Source organism: Canis aureus, chromosome 12 (genome assembly GCF_053574225.1).
Source record: "Canis aureus isolate CA01 chromosome 12, VMU_Caureus_v.1.0, whole genome shotgun sequence".
In the NCBI taxonomy this organism is placed as follows: Eukaryota; Metazoa; Chordata; class Mammalia; order Carnivora; family Canidae; genus Canis; species Canis aureus.
Window position 1 is genome coordinate 49,762,101 of NC_135622.1, and position 21,397 is coordinate 49,783,497.

Sequence of the window (21,397 nt, forward strand, 5' to 3'; positions counted from 1 at the left end):
TTTTATTTATTCATTCATGAGAGACAGAAAGAGAGGCATAGGCAGAGGGAGAAGCAGGCTTCCTGCCCAGTGGGAGTCCAATGGGGGACTCGATCCCAGAACCCTGGGATCATGCCCTGACCCAAAGACAGATGCTCAACCGCTGAGCCACCCAGGTGTCCCAACTCAGAGTCATTTTTCATTTTGTTCCATCTCTGACCTTCTCAGGCCAGGCTGACAGTGTTTCTATCCATAGGAAATTCTCAAAAATATTGTTGATCTCCCATAATGTCAAGGGACTGTCCAGCCATGCCCATTGGCTCTGTGTCCTTAGCATTCTATCTGGATAAACCAAGATTTTTCCAGATCATCAAGTGCTGATTTTCTTTTGCTTAGCAATTCCTTCTTGAAATTATCTTTTTCTCTTATTTTATCATAAGCAATTAGGAGAAACCAGACCATACCTTTAACACATTGCTTGGAAATCTTAGCTAAAATATCCATATCAGTTCTCTTTTCTGCCCAGTATAACACACTTCAGTCTAGTTTCCCCATTTTCAATAACCTGTTTCTCATTTTCTCTTAACTTTCACTTAAAGCATCTTTAGCATTCATATTTCTACCAGCATTCATGACAAACATATATTCTCTAAGACGGTAGCAGTTTTGGTAAGTGTTCTTCACATCTGAGCCCTTATCAGAATTGCTTTTAATATCTGTATTTCTGCCAAACCTTTCTTCAGGGTAGTTAAGCCTTTTTGTTAAGCACCTCCCAAATCCAAATTCACTTCATTATTAGGCTTTTTTTCTGGTAGCACTTTAGTCTGAGTACCAAAATCTGTGTTAGTTTGGTGGGGACGTTACGTCAGATTACCCGAGCTGAATGACTTAAAATGGCAAACTTTAGGGGAGGCACAGTTTCAACACAGTATAGCATTTTATGCAAAGTTCATGTTCTGAATGTCCAAAAAAGAGTGCTCAATAAATGGTTCTTGCCTTTTGTGGTTTTTTGTGTGTGTGTGTGTGTTTTTAATTTTTTTTTTAAGATTTTATTTATTTATTCATGAGAGACACACAGAGAGAGGCAGAGACATAGGCAGAGGGAGAAGCAGGCTCCATGCAGGGAGTCCAATGTGGGACTCGATCCTGGGTCTCCAGGATCACGCCCTAGGATGCAAACGGCACTAAACCGCTGCGCCACCGGGGCTGCCCTGGTCCTTGCTTTTTGAATGGATCCTCATGGACCATCAGGATCTAGCACATAGTATCAGTTATCAATATTAAGTCGTTAAATGGACTTTCTAAAGTAGGTAAAAGGAACTGATGATGTTGAACACAAACTTTATTTAAATGAGATGCCAGAACTCAGGTCAAAGATCTGATCAATGTTGTCCTTTGACAAATCATAGCTTTTGAAGTTAGGAAAGTGTAACTGATGTCTCAAAGTGATTCATGTACATATTGAGAAGCACTAATTTGAAGTCATTTTTCCTACCAAAGTCCAACAGTGTGCAGATAAATCAAGAAGTCAGATTACCCATGTTTGTTACTGTCTACTCTAGATGTTCCATATACTTATTTTAAAAAGTGATCAGAGAAAAAATACTGAACTAAAAATACTACGTTGACCTGTTTATGGTATAGAAGTAACTAAAATTAATGTCATAAAATAAAATAGACTGTCCCCATTTTCGACATTTTTCAGCCACCCCTTATCATCGATTCTTTACCTGCTCCAACTAATTGGTTATCTTTGGTTATCCCCTTACCATTTCTTAAGCTTTTTAGAGCCTTATCTTCTGAAACAGGCTCTGTCTCGTAGCTTATATATAGTTGTACCCTTTTCAGGACCCAAAATTACTAGGATTACCCATTTTTATTTGAAATTAGTAGTTGACAGCCTGCTATAAAATGAACCCTTGAATTATCTTGGATTTTAATTCATTAGCCTCCAGACTCTTCTATCAGAATATAATCTTCAGATTTTTTTTTTAAATAAAAAGTATCCACTGATTGTAATTCAGTATGTTTTGAGTGAGGCTCAGAAATCTATATTTTTAAAAGAATACACAGGTCTGCTAAGTTGAGCTGCTATTACAAGTCCTCAGGGGGTAGAAGATAATGAAAAGACTAGTTAGATTTATTTATTTTGTGGTTTCTGTTACACTTTTTTCTTCGCCCATGATTTTCTCTGTATTTTATAATTTTTAGCTTTTGATTAATAGTAGGAAGGATTCTTTTTTTTTTTTTTTAAAGATTTTATTTATTCATAGAGAGAGAGAGGCAGAGGCAGAGACACAGGCAGAGGGAGAAGCAGGCTCCCTGCAGGGAGCCTGACGTGGGACTTGATCCAGGGTCTCCAGAACCACACCCTGGGCTGCAGGCAGCGCCAAACCGCTGTGCCACCGGGGCTGCCCAGTACGAAGGATTCTAAAATGGCAGACTTCTCAAGGAAATTAATGAAAACTTATCAAATCATGTTCTTCTAAGATAATTGTAAGATGTTTGCCTTCACTCAGTTGTTAACGAATAAACTTGAAAACTCCTTCTGTAAATAGCATGTAAGGGGCAGCACACTGTTGTGTTTTAAGCTGTAGCCAAGGGTCCTGGCTTATTAGCTACATATCACATTTGGGCCCTAATGACTTCATCTGTGAAATTATCGTACAAATCTCCATGTCCAGTAACATCTAAGTAGTGATTAAGGAGTGGTAAATGATAAGGGGAGGTGTCCGTGATGATTACTGAAGGACTATTCTCCCTTTTCACACACTTGGTACAGAAACACATCTGCTTGTAGACTACCACTAGCAATGAAATGAATATAGATAGCCTGTATGTTTTTAATTTTGGAATAATTTCAGACTTTGGGGAAGTTGTAATACTAATATAAAAGCATTCCAGCATTCCCTTTACCCACATTTTCCAAATGTTATTTTTTCCTCATTAGCTTTATCATTCTTTTTCTCTCTTCTCTCCTCTGCATATTCCTTTCCTCTCACATCTAGTTTTTTTTTCCTTGATACTTTGGAAAAGAAGCTGCAGACATTGTCCATAAATCTATCAATATGTTTTCTGAAAATAAAGACATTCTTTTATGTTATCACAATTATCAAAGTCAGGATATTAACAATGATTTAGTACCACAATCAAATCACCCAACTTCACTGAAACTTTTCCAGAAGGGGTAGGGAGAGAGTGAGGACTGGGAGGGAGATTGATTAGGAGCCTCACACATGACACTCGTTTGTCATGGTTCTTTAATCTTGCACTATTTCTCAGTCTTTTATGACTTTAACATTTTAAAATATAGGCCAGTTTTGTAAAATGTCCCTCAATTCCAGAATAGGTTTTAGATGGCTTGCTTTCATTGTTTAGTAACCACATTTTAAAATGTGTAATATATTATGAATTGGGTTTTAAATACTTAATTTGTAAAGAAAGGCATCCTGCCCTGAGTGAATTTTTTTTCCATTTTGTAAATGCAAATACTAATTAGACTTCCAGAACTGAAATTCTGAGGTTTTTAAAACTGAAGGCAGTTTAAGTTAGGGAGTTAAGTTGGTGTTAGGGAGCTGATAGAATATAATCAAAGAATAGACATGGGAGACATTTCTGTTGAATATTAGAAGTACCAAATAAAATTGGCATAGTCATTCTTGGGGATAAATATGTATTTTGAATTTGGTGTTAAAAATCTTCAGTTCATTAAGGGTAACAAGGTGTAGGATTGGGCCTTATGTTTGAGGTAAGTTACCATAAGTAATGGTGCAAAGATAACAAGAGAAGGAGAAGTGAATAATTAAACTAGGATTCTACTAGGAAATTTGTGTGTGAAGTAGGTTCAGAATAATGACTTGAAAATTAGACTGAAGAATTTAGAGGATATACTTTAGCAGGATGCTTTACTGTAAAGTGACATCATCAAAGTAGCCTTTGAATGGAACATTATAATTGTTCTTTGTAAAAACACATAGGAATAATAAGCAGAGCACCCCTACCCTATGAAAAGATTAAAGAATTGTTAAAGGTTCTAATGGGCTAGTGAACAGTTTATGGCACTATATATATTCATGGAACTGTATAAATAGAAATAATAGATGCTAGAGGGTTAAGAGTATTGGGGAAATCAAGACAGTATTAAAACACTGAATTTTTTCCACTTTTTAGATTACACACTTTTAAGAAAGAGTACAGAACTGGACCTTGGGCAGTTAATGTTACACAAGATTGTCATGAATATTAGTGTGTACTCACGTTCTGTCAGACATTGTTTTAGGTATCAGGTATCTAGTATATAGGTGAATGTAATTTTATGGCACTTAACATTGGAAAGAGGACTGGAAAGTCATATATGAATTATGTGTAATCTGGATGGTGGGAAATTTAACAAAGAAAGGCTAGGGCAGTGGGGACTAAAAGTAAAAGGAATGTTCTAACTCAATTCACTCTCCAGGATTATAACTGTCTTACTGCTCTTTGTCCCTATAACTCTTTTTGCCTTTATAAATGCCTCTGTATAACTTTGCAACTTCGCACTGACAGTGTGTCCTTGGCATCATCTCTGCCTTGTGGTTTGGATTGTATATATATATGTAGCATTACTTTACATAGAGATGGTATACAAAGGCAATAAAGCTGATGGTAGATTCTGTTTATCTGAGCTACTAAATCTGTGCTTTATGGTTTTCAACACATTTTTCTTTTTTAAAAGGACACTGTCAAGTACTTTTAAATGGTTATTTGTGATAACAATTTCCTGCTTGTATTTTTTGTTTCTATTGACTGCCCTTTAATTTTCTTGTTTGGAATGGAATAGAAGTTAAAGAGAGGCTTTTTATTTTGTCTCAAATGATCAAGATTAAAGTTCCAGGAAAAATAAATGTGTATTTCTGTTTCTTTATTAGTAAAATAATGTTTTATGGAGAGTATTCCTTTACATTTTTAAAACATTTTTAAATAAGATGTAATTTTGATTTATTACTTAGTTTTTGGGATTTTTTTTAACTTCAGAAATTAATCAGTATGTTATAACTTCTTTAAGAAATGGTTTTTTGGGGCTCCTGCCTCAGTCCATAGAGCATGCAACTCTTGATTTCAGGGTTATGAGTGCAAGCACCACCTTGTACATACAATCTACTTTAAAAAAAAAAAAAAGATTTTTCTTTGCATAGAGGTATATACGACTTAATGCTTTTTTTAAAATATAGCCCAAAAAAGGACCGATTTAGCCCATGTTCCATTAACACTGCAAGTCAATTTCAGCCCAACTCTATTTCAGTGGCTTAAAATCTGAGTTAGCCAGCTATTTGTAACCTTGTTAATAAACTGGAAATTTTGTTGGTGGTTTCAGTATTCTGTTATTGATACTAGTATGTACGAAATTACTTGCTATAATTATGTTTTATACTAAGCTTCCAAGAACAAATAAAAGTTTCGTGTATGGCGTTACATGTTAATAATTACGATTTAAACTAAACTGCCAAGAACAAATACAGGTTTATTTTTCTCCTGTTTTCCAGTCTTTTCCCCCCGAATCCTATAGCTGCACACATTAAGTAAACGTGTGAGATTTCTCCTCCAATTTTAATTTCCTATTATAACATATAGGAGTTAGTGGTTAGTGAAATGAATATTTATTTTTTGATTGAAATTTTAGTTTTAAATAACTCTTATTTGAGGAATGGCCTTGTCAAAAATATTTACTGACCACAGCTGCTTTGTTGTAGGAGGCCTGACAAATGGTAGTGGTCGATATATCTCTGCAGCACCTGGAGCAGAAGCAAAATACCGAAGTGCTTCAAGCACTTCCAGTCTGTTCAGCTCCAGCAGCCAGCTCTTTCCTCCTTCTCGGCTTCGGTATAATAGGTCTGATATTATGCCTTCTGGCCGAAGTAGATTATTGGAAGATTTCAGGAACAACCGTTTTCCAAACCTTCAACTTAGAGACCTGATTGGACACATAGTTGAGTTTTCTCAAGACCAGCATGGTTCTAGGTAGGTGATTATGGTTTATGATTACTCTGCACTGTATTTTTGCTTTGAAAATTGCTGCCTTTTAAGAGGCTACATTTTTCTTGACTAGGATTAATCTTTATAAAAGTTACAAGTTTTTAAAAAAAATACATACTTAATAGGGATTAGTAATTTTGGATAAGTGATAAAAATGCAGGTTCTTAAATTATTTTTGGTTTCCGTAATGAAAATAGAGGAATGCCTTTTATTGAATAATATTTATTACATTGACTCACTTTTGATTAAAATAATGCTCTAATTTACATTTGTCAACTTAAGTGTCCCCGATGTATAGACTTTATCAAAACAAAGTTAAAAAGAAAGTTAAATGGTTTTTGCGTTCCTTTATAAATTAGTATTTGATGTGATGTGGCCTAAGTTGAGACATTTCACTTTTGTTTTAGAAAAAATTGGCAATTTTATACATTAAACATAATATATGTACATGTGAGTTGGTGTTCTCAAGATAGAGCACAAAAAGGAAAAAGTTGAATTGTAACACATTTATTAAATTTGTATGGTTTTTTCTTTTTATAGTTTTATTGTATCTCCCTGTGGTTGAACATTCCTCTTTTTTTAAAATATTTTATTTATTATTCATGAGAGAGAGAGATAGGCAGAGACACAGGCAGAGGGAAAAGCAGGCCCTGGGCTGAAGGTGGTGCTAAACCGCTGAGCCACCCAGGCTGCCCTGAGCATTCCTTAAGAGTAGCAAAACAACCTTGTATCACTCACAATGGGTAAGAATTTATTTGTAAGGGTTTCTTTTATTTTCTAAACTTAGATAGTAATATTATAAGAAAGCATGTGAATAGGCAATAAAATCTAATTTTTCTTCCTTGATTTATAATGCAACCAGAAATAACTATTAAACTTCCCTATGTCCAGACATTTTGCCTAACTGGTAGTTACTTTAAATTAAGATGTTATAAAGGAAAAAAGTAATTTAAGGAAAAGCTTCCTAACTTTGGTCTTTTTTTTTTTCCTTTAAATTGGCGGTTCACAGTAGTAAATGTGTTAGTACTATTTTTGGAAATAATTCTATGTGTATATATATGGGGATGTGTAATACTCAAGTCAGATTTTACAGAAGCTTGTTTTCAATGTGCTGTTATGGCATGTAAAATTTTTTCTACCTAGATTCATACAACAAAAACTAGAGAGAGCTACTCCAGCTGAGCGACAGATGGTATTTAATGAAATTCTACAAGCAGCATATCAATTAATGACAGATGTGTTTGGAAACTATGTTATACAGAAATTTTTTGAGGTAAGCACGTATACATGTTTGTATATCCATCTATATGCTTAATGCTTAGAAAAGTTCAGAAAGTTGGGTAAGAGTCCTTTTCATATAAAACGTATACTAGCTTGGGAGAAAATATTTGCAAATTTACATAGCTGATTTTATATCCAGAATATATAAAGAACTCTTAAAACTCAACAACAGAAAGACAACTCAATTAAAAAATGAATAGGAGGTGTCCTTGGCTGGCTCAGTTGAAGTGTGCCATTCTTGATCTCAAAGTTGTGGGTCCGAGCCGCACATTGGGTGCAGAGATTACTTAAAAAGAATTTTTTAAAAGGAAAATGAACAGAGGACTTGAATAGACATTTCTCCCTAGAAGATATACAAATAGCCAATAAGCACATGAAAAGTTCAACACTTAATCCACTCTTATATATACCTAAAATAATTGAAAATAGGAACTCAAACACCAGTGTTTGTTTCAGCATTATTCATAGTAGCCAAAAGATAGAAACAGCCCAGATGTCCAACAGATGAATGGATAAAATCTGATACATGCATATGATAGAATATTATTCAGCTCTAAGAAGGAATAGATGAAGCTAAGTGAAATAAGCCAGTTGTAAAAGGACATAGAGTTTCACTTACATGAAATACCTACACTAGGCAAATTGATAGGGACATAAAATAGATTGGGGCTTACTAGGTGCTGGGGGAAGTAGGGAGTTACTGCTTAATGCATACAGTGTGTTTGAGGCAACAGAAGATTTAGAAACAGTTTGTAGTGATGATTGCACAACATTGTGAATATAATTAAAACCACTCATTCTCAGGGATCCCTGGGTGGCTCAGCGGTTTAGTGCCTGCCTTCAGCCCAGGATGTGATCCTGGAGTCCCAGGATCGAGTTCCATATCAGGCTGCCTGCATGGAGTCTGCTTCTCCTTCTGCCTATGTCTCTGCCTCTCTCTCTCTCTCTCTCTCTCTCTCTCTCTCTCTCTGTGTGTGTGTGTGTGTGTGTGTGTCTCTCATGAATAAATAAAAAATAGTATAAATGCTGGTTATTTAAGTATATATATTTAAGTGCTGATCCTCACACTTAAAATGGTGAAAATGACATTTTATACTATATATTTTATCACAAAAATAGTTTTAAAATATATGGGCCTACTTTAAATGAGAAGTTTAATATTAATCTGATTAATATTTGAAAATATAAAGCAGGGCAGCCCCGGTGGCACAGCGATTTAGCACCACCTGCAGCCCGGGGCGTGTTCCTGGAGACCCGGGATCGAGTCCCACATGGAGCTCCCTGCATGGGGCCTGCTTCTCCCTCTGCCTGTGTCTCTCTCTACCTCCCTCTAGCTCGCTCTGTGTCTCTCATGAATAAATAAAAAATAAAAATCTTTAAATTAAAAAAATATATATATAAAGCATTGGGAGTATGTTGTAGGTGAAGAAATTAGTAATAGTATAGTCTTTTTGGATTTGTTAGGTGTCATGTATTTTGTGATTTAGTTAATTCTCAGCTTATAACTAAGTATCTGTGTTTTAGTTTGACTTAAGATTCCTGCAGTTACCTCAGAATATAGTTGAGAATTACCTGAATGTATGGCTCAGAAGTTAAAAATGAGGAGAATGTGGTTTGTTTAAAATGAAGAGTAAAGATGTTTACTTTAAAAGAATAACAGATGGTTAATGTATTATAACAAGGAGACTTTAGATAGTGAAACGTAACACACACACACACACACACACACACACACACACACCCCCAAAGCAATACAGTTCTTTCACGCAGCTCTGGATCTATCTTAATTAGCTTTTACCTAAATCCTCCTTCCTGTGTGATTACCAAATGTGATATTTTAAAAGTAGAATGAATAGGCTGTAAACAGTGGGCTATTCAGGTTTAAGAAGATAATATTGTGATTATTTTTATTAATACTAATTTCTTTTTTATCAGTTTGGGAGTTTGGATCAAAAATTAGCCCTTGCTACTCGTATTCGTGGTCATGTTCTGCCTTTAGCCTTGCAGATGTATGGCTGCCGTGTTATTCAGAAAGCATTAGAGTCTATTTCGTCTGACCAGCAGGTAATTGTAAGTTAAGACAAAATTTTTGTATTTTATTCAGTTTTTAAATTATTACTTTATTATCTTATATCTTGGACCGAAACGTTAAATATTTCTAAAATTAAAATACTTTAAGAAATCTGTCCCAAACAGTACCTTATTATACAGTAGATCTTTGATCTATCCTCTTCATTTCTTCAACATTTTTTCATCTTTAAATGAAGATAGCTGAGTACCTATTTTGTTATATGCAGTGCTAGATGATGGGTATTTTTGCTACACTTGCTTATTTGATTTTCTGTAGTATCAGGAATACCTTTTAATTTTTCCAAAGTGTATCTGGATTGTACTTAAACATTTCTATCATAAGAATAAAAATAGGGACACCTGGGTGGCTCAGCGGTTTAGCACCTGCTTTGGCCCAGGGCGTGATCCCGGAGTCCTGGGATCGAGTCCCACATCGGGCTCTCTGTATGGAGCCTGCTTCTCCTTCTTCCTGTGTCTCTGCCTCTCTCTCTCTGTGTGTCTCTCATGAATGAATAAATAAAATCTTTTAAAAAAATAAAAATAAGTTTTTTTTGAGTAGAGTGCCCTTTAAGTGTTCCTTTAACTCAGTTCACATAAAAATGTGGAATGCTTCATGAACTTGTGTGTCCTCTGTGTGCAGGGGCCATGCTAATCTTCTTTGTACCATTCCAATTTTAGTATACTGCCAAAGCAAGCACAAGAATAAAAATATTAAAACGTTGCATTCCTATATGCCAGTTAAAAAAGAATATATATATATAACATTTATATATATTTATATATCTTAAAAGTTTCATTCAATAGGAAAAGCAACCTAAGAATTCTAACAAGATTCAGTTTTTTAAGATAAAGAGGAAAGAGAACATATATAAATTAAAGGAATTTAAAAAAAGGAATATATCATATTCTTGAATGGGAAAGTCTATTTAAATTGTTTTAAGTTAAAAAAAGGATTAATGCAATTCCAATCATATGCTCATGTGAATTTTCTTATAACTGATCAGAATAATTTTTAAAATTATTTGAAATAGACAAGAATATTAAGATGAGGATAAATGCCGATCTGCTAGGTTTTTTTTTTTTTTTAGTATTTTTTTTTTTTAATTTTTATTTATTTATGATAATCACAGAGAGAGAGAGAGAGAGGCAGAGACATAGGCAGAGGGAGAAGCAGGCTCCATGCACTGGGAGCCCGATGTGGGATTCGATCCTGGGTCTCCAGGATCGTGCCCTGGGCCAAAGGCAGGCGCCAAACTGCTGCACCACCCAGGGATCCCCCGATCTGCTAGGTTTTTAAAATATGAAGCATCACTAGTGTGGTTCTTGTAGGAGATTAAGCAGACTTTCAAAATTACATTCATAGCCCCAAATAGATACTATTTTATATCTAACTAGCTTATGTATTACAATGAAACTTAGTGTTAAGAAGATAATTAGCTCTTGAAAGGCATTGGTAATTAGTAAATTGTAAAGATTAGCTTTGACTTTCTACCCACATACATTATTATATAATAAAGTAAATTCTAGAATTAAAAACTAATGACATATATGGATATGTGTATATGTATGTGTATGTATTAATCACAGCATTAAAACTTTGTGAGAAAATAGCATACTTCTCTGGAGGAAATCCTGAATTTTAGAATAGTTGAAGATACATCACAATGTAGAAAAGGTCGACAAATTTTGATTATCGTAGATGCTTAAAGAACTGCTCTACCGTAAGTCTCAAGCCAGTCAGTATAGATACTTTAACATATTTTTAAAGAATGAGATCTTGCCATTCTGAGAACATGGATGGGCCTAGAGTGGTTTATACTAAGTGAAGTAAGTCAGGGGAAGGACAAATATCTTTGATTTCACTTACATATGGAATCTGATAAGTAGAACAAAACAAAATTTTAAATGCAGAGAACAAATTTTCATTGCCAGAGGGCCGATGGGTGGCAGGTTGGGGAGGTAATAGGTGGAGGGGATTAAGAGGTATAAACTTTCAGTTATAAAATTTAAGAAGTCACAAAAATATAAAGTACAGCATTAGGGAAGATAGTAATGTTATAATAACATTTTGTGATGACTTTACATATCTTGGTGAACAGTGTGTAGTGTAATTCTTGGATCGCTATGTTGCACACCTGAAATTAATATAACATTGTATGTCAGTTATACTTCAATAATAAATAAATAATAAAGATATCCTAAATGTCTTTAAAATTTGAAAATAGGATCCCTGGGTGGCGCAGCAGTTTAGCGCCTGCCTTTGGCCCAGGGTGTGATCCTGGAGACCCGGGATCGAATCCCACATCGGGCTCCCGGTGCATGGAGCCTGCTTCTCCCTCTGCCTGTGTCTCTGCCTCTCTCTCTCTCTCTGTGACTATCATAAATCAATAAAAAATTAAAAAAAAAATAAAAGTAAAATTTGAAAATATAAATCACTGGGAATAAGCCTTACATGAACCTGTTAATGAATAATGGTATTCTCTGGATTTTTTAGAATATTTTTTCTTATTACTTAGTTTATAGCTAAACATCTGTCTTATATCTTGGCTTAACAGTATTCTACTTATGTCAGTATGTAGTTCAGAGTTTTTTGGGGTGAGAGATACTTTAAATGTGACACCTTTAAACTATGTGCACTCCCATTTCTTCACAAATCTATTTCCTGTTGTACTAATAAGGCACACAGATTATCGTATGGCAAACTATATTACCTGAGGATTAGATGTTTCTTTAATAAATGCTTAAAAAAATTTTTTTTAAATGAAGATCGCTAGCTAAAAGAAAATGCAGTTAATAAACCTTAGTGTAATAAATAAGCTTAACCTTATTAGTAAGCAAAGAAACAAATGAAAAGGGTTATTTTTGCTAGTTAAATAAACAAAAATCTAAAATTTCCCAAGAATTCATCCCTGAAGGGACACCGGGGTGGCTCAGTTGGTTAAGTGTCTGACTCTTGAATTCACTCAGGTCATGATCTCAGGGTTGTAAGAACAAGCCCCACATCACTCCCTCTCCTTCTACCCCTCCTCCTACTTGAACACGTTCTAAATAAATAATCTTTTTTTTTTTTTTAAATAACAAATCTTTTAAGAAATTTTTGAAAGGTTATTTTGAGGGAAGGGGCGTGCTAAGTAGAGAAAAAGTGTAGAATTCTGACTTAATTGTATATATTGTTAGCTGAGAAAAATGAGTAGAAGGTGTAAACAGTGAAGAGAGTTGTTTATGGCAAATTTAGCATCACTAGGTTATTTTCAGCAAGTGTCCTTTACATTATAGTTCTGAAAAATGTTTTTATAATTCTATTAGTAGCTTCTGTCGGCAGGGCGGAGGGTAGGCTTTAAACTTTGATATTTAAAAAACTGTAAACAGATTTTTTAGTGTACTTTTACTCTTTTTAATCCTGTATGATGAGGTAATTTTTAAAATCTCATCTTCTCTTTGCAGAGTGAAATGGTAAAAGAGCTAGATGGTCATGTACTCAAATGTGTGAAAGATCAAAATGGAAACCACGTTGTTCAAAAATGTATTGAATGTGTTCAGCCACAGTCACTACAGTTCATCATTGATGCATTCAAAGGACAAGTAAGGATTGATTTTTGGCTTTTAATTAGTTAGCAGGGCATTTTTCTAGAATTTGAGTGTTAACAACATTTTTCATAAGTCACAAGATTAGAATACCCAGTACTGTCATACAAAAATAGGAGACAGTGAATGTGCAGTGATTTCTGCCTCTTTCATAGAATGCATCAATAGCTTCATTTGTTTTGAAGCTGAAAAATTAGAAATATCAGTTTAATTATATTACTTTAGGACCACAACTCTTATAAGCCCAATAGTGTTTCCCAGATTTTCGAGGAGAAAGAGAGGAAGACTTAAGACCATATAATAAAACAAAATAAATATCGATTAGTAACTAATACATAGTAATTAATTAACAGCTGCTTATTACATTGTGCACTACCCTCACCCTGCAGTGTGTTTGTTTTCATTATTACATGCCTTCCATCTTGGCTTGGTACCTTTCGATCACAATATCTCTTAGCTCCTGGGGCACTTGGGTGGCTCTGTAGGTTAAGTGTCCAATTCTTAGTTTTCAGCTCAGGTCATGATCTCACAGTTGTGGGATGGAGCCCTGCTTGGGGCTATAGCTCAGTGTGAAGTCTGCTTCAGATTCTCTCTCCCTCTCGCTTTCCTTCTCCTTCACCCTCTCTCTTTCTTGAATAAATAATAAAATCTTTAAAAAAAAATCTGTCAACTCCCAAACTGAGCACCCCACTTTTCAATCTTTACTAGCAGGGTGGTAATTAATGCTAAAGATGACTCCACACCTTTCTGTATTAAATTAATTCAGCATGTCTTCAAAAAACCTGACTGCCTCATAGAACTTTCCAAAAATATTGGATAATGGAAATGTATTTCTTCCAATTTTTTAAGGTGTTTGTACTTTCAACTCATCCTTATGGCTGCAGAGTGATCCAGCGCATCCTAGAACATTGCACTGCAGAACAGACCTTACCTATCTTAGAAGAACTCCACCAACATACAGAGCAGTTGGTACAGGTATAAACTCCCTAATAGTTTTGATGTTTATGTCTTTTTGAAAATGGTTCATAAAAAAAAAAAAAAAAAAGAAAATGGTTCATAATGTTGGGAAATATAATTTATTGTTAAATTTAGGGAAATATAATTTATTCCTAAATTAACAAACTGTAGAAACACAGAGATAAGAAGCCTGGTATATTCTCCTGACTATATAATGTTGAACTTTAAGAAAGATAATTAAGATCTTTTTAAAGAATAATCATTATTCTTAAGGAATGACTTAAGGAAAGTAATTTTAAAATATCTGTACTTAGGATCAGTATGGCAATTACGTTATTCAGCATGTACTGGAACATGGTCGACCTGAAGACAAAAGCAAAATTGTTTCTGAAATCAGAGGAAAAGTCTTAGCCCTGAGTCAACACAAATTTGCCAGGTACTGCATTACTTTCTAATTCCAGGGGTCAGTTCTTTTAACTCTTAGGCTTTTATTAGTAAACAAAGAAATGCATGCAGACTATAGCATTAGAACATAATCTTTCTTTTAGTAGAGGGAAAAAGCACATACAGAATGTTGCTTTTATTCTTACATGACAAATTGGTTTGCCCGTATATATTCCATTTTTGATGTCTGTATTCAGGAAATGATTTGTCTCCCAAGTCTATAAATGCAAATTTAATTAGTGCATGTTAATGAAAACCTCAGACCTTACTAATGACTTTGTTTTCTTGTTTTTGAATTACAATTTTAATTATTAAACTTGTGGGTATCCAGTATGGGTTCCCCTATGATACTAATTTTTGTTTAAAAAGTAAAGGGTAAGGGATCCCTGGGTGGCGCAGCGATTTAGCGCCTGCCTTTGGCCCAGGGCGCGATCCTGGAGACCCGGGATCGAATCCCATGTCGGGCTCCCGGTGCATGGAGCCTGCTTCTCCCTCTGCCTATGTCTCTACCTCTCTATCTCTGTGTGACGATCATAAATAAATAAAAATTAAAAAAAAAAAAAAAGTAAAGGGTAAGAGAATACTGTTTTGTCTCTTCTGTCTTCAATATGTTGAGCAAATTCCTTCAAAACCAAGGATATTTTGCTATAAAGGAAAAAGTAACAAAATATGGGGCGCCCAAGTGGTGGAGTTGGTTAACCATCTGACTCTTGGTTTTATTTCTATTTTTTTTTTATTTTATTTTATTTTATTTTATTTTATTTTATTTTATTTTATTTTATTTATTTACTTATTTACTTATTTATTTATTTACTTATTTATTTATTTATTTTTTGACTCTTGGTTTTAGATGAGGCTGTTATTTATTTCATGGTTGAGATGGAGACTCATTTTCAGCCTGAGGTCCGATTGGATTTCTCTCTCGCTCACTGTCTAATAAGTTTTTAAAGAAAAAAAGTAACAAAATAACTTTTGGGGGGCACCTGACGGGTACAGTCTGTTAAATGTCTGCCTTTGGCTCAGGTCATGATCTTGGGGTCTTGGGATTGAGCCCCACATTGGGCTCCCTGCTTTGTAAGGAGTCCCCTCTCCCTCTGTGCCCCCCCCCCAAATAAATAAAACTTTTTTTAAAATAACTTTTTGTGTATATACTTAATTTTTAGCAATGTAGTAGAAAAGTGTGTTACTCATGCCTCCCGTGCTGAGAGAGCTTTACTGATTGATGAAGTTTGCTGCCAGAATGATGGTCCTCACAGTGCCTTATACACCATGATGAAGGACCAGTATGCCAATTATGTGGTTCAGAAGATGATTGATATGGCTGAACCTGCTCAGAGAAAGATAATCATGCATAAGGTAATACAGTTCATAGCGCTTAAAATAGATGATTCAATTTGTGTGACTTTCAGGCTACAATTTTAGCTTTCTAGGTTTTAATTTCCTCTTCTATTATAACTGGAGGAAAAAAATCTAAAATCAATGGGTAACCTTTGACAAATGTAGATATGGTGTACCCCTCTCATTAAGTTCCTAAAGTAATTTCAGAATCACATTCATTTCTCATCTACTTGCCTACCTTTTAGCATTGCTCATTCCCATCTTATTTAGATATATTTGGTTTGCCATAGTACATGGGTTGAACATCAATTTTAAAATGTAATTAGATTTTCTCACTAACCTCATACATTAACCTAAAAAGAATTTTTTTGATTTGATTAGGGTTTTTAAAAACAGTTAAGCTGTTTTCTCTGTACCTTCTCCCAAAGAATCTAATGATTCTTTAAAAATGCCTTAATTTCCATAGGAAAACTGTTAAAAAAGAACACTGGAAGAAAAACTAAATACCTAATGTTTTTCTAAGTTTATTCATTTAAGAAACAGGGGACAAATAAATAACTTCTTTGGACCTCTTGTTATATAGAGAGAAATATAACGTCATAAATTCTTTTACCTTTCTTAAAATGTAATATTTCTGGTTAAAAATATATACTTAAAAAAGATTGTAAGTTTTATTTTTAACAAATACATTATTTAACCAATATATTTATGACATTTGGATTGTTTCTGGTTTTTTAAGTGTCATAAACAATGCTACATACGAATGTCTTTGCATAATTAACTGTTTTTGTAGGATAAATTCCTAGATGTGGAACTGCTGGTGTGAAGTAAACATTTTACATGTTGATAGATACTGCCAGGTTGCTCTAAAAAAATCTGCACACGTTTGCACGTCTGTCTACCAATATATAAGAAGAGTTCCTTTTTTGCCAGTCTGGGGCACCTGGGTAGCCCAGTCAGTTAAGCATCTGCCCTCAGCTCAGGTCATGATCCCAGGGTTCTGGGATCGAGAAACACATCAGGCTCCTTGCTCTGCTTCTCCCTCTCCCTCCCCTGACTCATGCTTGCATTCATTCTCTCTCTCTCTCTCTCTCTCTCTCTCTCTCTCTCTCTCTCGTAAAATCTTAAAAAATCTGTCAGTCTGAGTGCAAAGAGTAATGATAGGATTCTTTTCATTTGCATTTTAAAAACTATTAGATTTTTAACAACTTGTATGTATTAGTCATCACATATCTGATTGCTCATTCATATCTTTTGCTCCATTTTCTAATGGAGTGAATTTTTGTCCAACAGATTCGAGCTAGAAAATTCTGCCTTCATCAACTTTTTAAGAACTTAATAGTTCACGTAATTTCCTGCTGTGTTTGGAGCCCCTATACTATTTGCATTTATAATAGTTTAGTAGAAGTAGTGGTTTGTTTATTCATTGAACAATTTTGGGAGTAGACGTTTGGAGAGATTGAGTAGAATGAATTACTTTTGCAAACAACTTTCTTTAAAGGATTTGAATATTAAAATCAATTATTCTTCTGAATCACCCAGATTTAGGAGTGCTTTTTTAAGAAACCAGAGATCAAAATAACTCAGATTTACTAAGCAGATTATTTCTTTTTCAGATTCGTCCTCATATCACTACTTTGCGCAAATACACATATGGGAAGCATATACTGGCCAAGTTGGAAAAATATTATTTGAAAAATAGCCCAGATCTGGGGCCTATTGGAGGACCACCAAATGGAATGCTGTAAAGGGAAAAGAGAAAGAAGATAATGTAACCATGTGAAAAGAATGTTTCTTTTGTGAATTATCAAAACACAACTCAACTATGAATCTTCAAATTTTTTTTTAAAGCAGAACTATTTATTGACTTTATTCATCCATTTGTAAATTTTTTAAGGTTCTTGTGTATATTTGGGGGGTGGGGGTGGTGAATTATAAATTATATTCAGCCCTGAATGGAGACCTATCAGATTGGATTGCTGGCAAAGCACAGAATGCCTGTATATGATGTAACTATCAAAAAAAGCTGTCACATATTTTGTAAATTTTTACCTTGTAAAGTCACAAAAAAAAATAGTTTTTAAAGGAAAAAGTACAGTATTCTTTTAATAAACTGGCTTGCAGTCTGGTAGGTCTACGGACCCCATAGCACAACAGGTTTATAGAGATGTATATAGAAATATAGTCCTTATTTTTTTTTTGTCCTTTGTGTGAAGCCTTTTTATAACTGATTAACAATCAACTGCATAAATATTATTAATATTTTAAAAAGAAAGTTAAGTTGTATTTTGGTAATTCACAAACCATCATGCAAATAAAAACTCGGCAAATAAGACAAGAATTAAATGATTTGAGATGAAAAGAACTTATATTATTTCCAGTGGATGTGGTTTTAATACAAATACTGCCCTAAAACGTCTCTGGCAATGTACAGAAGTATTGTATATACTTACATATGTAATTGTTGTAAGAGGTAGAAAAAACAAAAATCATGGTGACACTTCCATTCAATTAAATGCACTAATTGAAAAGTTAAGTCCCATTTTAACTTTTCAGTTTGGTTTGCAATCTGAGAAAGAGTGGAAATTTGTATATTGTTTTGCTTTTAGAATTACAAGGACATGTTGAGGAAGTGTTGAGCTTTGTTTTGCTTTTTCATAGTAGATTTTGAAAGAGTAGGAACCAGTTAGAGGTGAAAGGGGCCACTGAAAAGTGAATTTGATAGCTCAACATTTAAGCATGACTACATATTCAGATAGCTTTTTTTGCTTCCTATAAATATATGCATTGTGTGTGTAGTAATAGATGTAAGTTTACACTTTGAAAGCAAATCTTGTTTCAATGTTTATTATAAAAGCCTTGCTAATTTAGTAGTGATGCTTTCCTTGGTTGTACAGGTGTACATTTGTAAACCTTCATGCTGTAAATGGAATTTGTTTTATCTCCTTGGGAAACATTTGCATTTTAGTGTACATTTATGTCCCTGCCCTCTTTGACCTGGCATATAGTGTTGTATAATGTAAATTTATCTCTCCAAATCAAGAGTGATTTTTTAAAAATTTTTTATCTTTATATGGTTTCAGAAGTATGAACCGGCTTTCTTTTTATTATTGTGGGAAACATTTTCTTTTATAACATAGTTGTTGACTCTGTTAATATGGACATACTAGGATTTGGATCACTTTCAAGAAGTCAGGGTATTGTGCATAATAGAAAGTATTGGACTGAGAAATTTGGTTACCATGGAGGCCAATGCTTTTTCCATCTTATTAAATGTGATGTGACTTTTTTCTTTGTACAGAAGAGTACTGTATTTTTGAATAGCCTATTCCCAAGTAAGAGCAAATCTGTATGATAACATTTTTTCCTCTGGACATAAGACATAACAGTAACATGATGTACATTTACAAGCGGCCTTATGTACATTTCCCAACAATCTTTTTAAGGCAAAATTGTGACCATATGTGTATAATTAAAATCGTTTTTAATCCTTTGCCTATGAAAATATTTTGGAAAAAAACTTGCTTTGTATATTCAGTTTCTGAAAGATAAAGAAAGTGCTTTGTATTTTGTTGAAGTCAGTATTTTGTATAAAACCATTTATGTTGACCCACTTCTGTTTAGTGCTGAAAACTAATGAACCATGCTCTCTCCTTCGATTGAACATGTAAGGGATTTTTATATTAGAAGTCTGCAGAAGAAAAGCATTCTTCTGAGCACAATATGGAATATAAAGGTTTTATCACTTAGCTATTCATATCATGAGCCTAAAAATAATGGCATAAAGTTTGGGGTGCCAGGCATACTTTTCCGTGTTTGACGTTGAGTTATTCTAGATTTCTCACCCAACATTCCATGTTGAGTCCATTAGATCCAACCACTTGTCACTGCCCCCTCTCATAGTCGTACTGGCTCATCAGCATGTCCCAGTCCCAGTGGCAGTGCTTCCCTCCTCCCCACCCACCACCACCATACAAAGCTGCTCTCTTCCACCCCATCCTCCTCTGTTTTGCCTCAGAGTGTCCTGGCCCCCCTGTCGAACTTCTGTTCCCATTATCAGCTCATGGTCGTGAGCTGATCATGATCCAAGTTGTTCTTGTTGGAGGTTGATAAGTGACTTTCCTGGATTTGCACAGTTGAATTCCTGGTTTTCCTTTTTCCTACCCTCTGTTGACACAGGCAGTTATCTCTGCAAATTTAGAAAGTCCTAGGGGATAGCTGGGAAATGGAACCTTCTTCAGGTTTTGATTTTCCCATGTATCCTAATGTAGACAACCCAATCTTCCCAGTACTTTGGGGCCTATTCTAGGAGAATATTATATAGAAATTTTATCGTCTGCCATTTTGGTGCCCACCTAATTCCACCATTGTTTAATAAGTTGGCATGGAGTTTTGCTAAAATCTGAGCATCACATTTCAGAATAAAGAAACTTTAATTGGGCAGAACCACTTAGACTTTACTCTTGAGTGTCTCCTTTTGATATGGATTGTTTCTGGACCAGTTTGTCTAAGTCCTGGCTCTTCTTGGTTCATATGAAATAATGTTATCTTCACTTTGTACATTATGTATAAATTAGAAAATGAAAAATGTGTGAATAACATTGTATGAAATAAACCTGGTCTTGTGTTTTTCTCTAGATATAAAATACCTTTCTGTACCTCGACTATAATTCACATTGCCCATTCAAGTTTACTCTGACATAAGGAAAAGCAAATATTTTTATCACATGGATGCTAATCTGGGGCTACTGATTACTCTGATGGTATTCCTATCTGATTGGTATTTAGGATTTCTGTCTAATTACATAGAGTGATTACACAGTTCATAGGATGAAACTTTTAGCTGTTTCCTTGATAAAATGATACTTCTACAAGGTTGTTTTGAGGATTAAATTAAATCACTTGCCTTTACCTATAGGTGTTTGTTTCCTTTCCACATGGACTTTCAGAGACAGTGTTGTCTAAAGAATACAGTTTGGGCTCAAGCGTGGATTTGAAGTTTATATCCGGATTCACAAACCTTGTGAACTTGGGTGTGTTAACTTATCTAAGCCTCAATGTCGCCACCTGTATTAAGGATGAGTAGTATTTAGGTCACTGATTTTAAGGATCGAGAATATCTTTAAAAAAATACATAGAACCCAGTTCTTAACTGATGCTAATATTGTTTTCCATTTTACTCTCACTTGTATAGCTGTTCTTTTTGTTTTAAGCCATACAGATAATTTGATAGAATCCAAAGCAGAGATCTATGTAAAACTGTAAGAAATATTTTTATCAGACACATTGTTTATGCCAGTTTTAATTTTATCTTGTTTTGGTTCAGAGCTGAAAGCAACCCTTGGAATCGTTGACTCTCACATCGTAATGATGAAATTAAAAGACCCTGAGAGGGCAGCCCCGGTGGCGCAGCGGTTTAGCGCCGCCTGCAGCCCGGGGTGTGATCCTGGAGACCCAGGATTGAGTCCCACATCAGGCTTCCTGCATGGAGCCTGCTTCTCCCTCTGCCTGTCTCTGCCTCTCTCTTCGCTCTCTCTGAATGAATAAATAAATAAACCTTTAAAAAAATAAAAAAAATAAAAGACCCTGAGAGAAATACTACATCCTCTCACCCTAGCTTACCAACCTAAGAAAAGCAAATTTCCTAAAGTGGCCTGGATAGTAGTCCTTCTATTTGCCGTAATGACTTGATTTCTCAGGAAGGTTGGGGTCGGGACCTGGGGCAGGGGAA

At 34.7% G+C, this 21,397-nt stretch overlaps 1 protein-coding gene and 1 pseudogene across 13 annotated transcripts in view; one reads left to right on the plus strand and one right to left on the minus strand.

Moving 5' to 3' along the window:
* PUM2 (pumilio RNA binding family member 2) overlaps positions 1-20,281 on the plus strand; it is a 95,366-nt gene extending 75,085 nt beyond the window's left edge. For 11 of the 13 annotated variants that reach the window (XM_077844020.1, XM_077844021.1, XM_077844017.1 and 8 more), the window contains 8 exons: positions 5,709-5,972; positions 7,131-7,264; positions 9,208-9,342; positions 12,787-12,924; positions 13,777-13,902; positions 14,199-14,320; positions 15,492-15,684; positions 17,283-20,281. In XM_077844020.1, the coding sequence (XP_077700146.1) occupies positions 5,709-5,972; positions 7,131-7,264; positions 9,208-9,342; positions 12,787-12,924; positions 13,777-13,902; positions 14,199-14,320; positions 15,492-15,684; positions 17,283-17,414 (1,244 nt within the window). In that variant the 3' untranslated portion in view covers positions 17,415-20,281. The remainder of the gene's footprint in view (positions 1-5,708; positions 5,973-7,130; positions 7,265-9,207; positions 9,343-12,786; positions 12,925-13,776; positions 13,903-14,198; positions 14,321-15,491; positions 15,685-17,282) is intronic. The other 2 variants (XM_077844024.1, XM_077844030.1) reach the window with 1 other exon arrangement.
* Positions 9,938-10,035, minus strand: LOC144281476 (U6 spliceosomal RNA; annotated as a pseudogene).
* Positions 20,282-21,397: the final 1,116 nt, after the last annotated feature.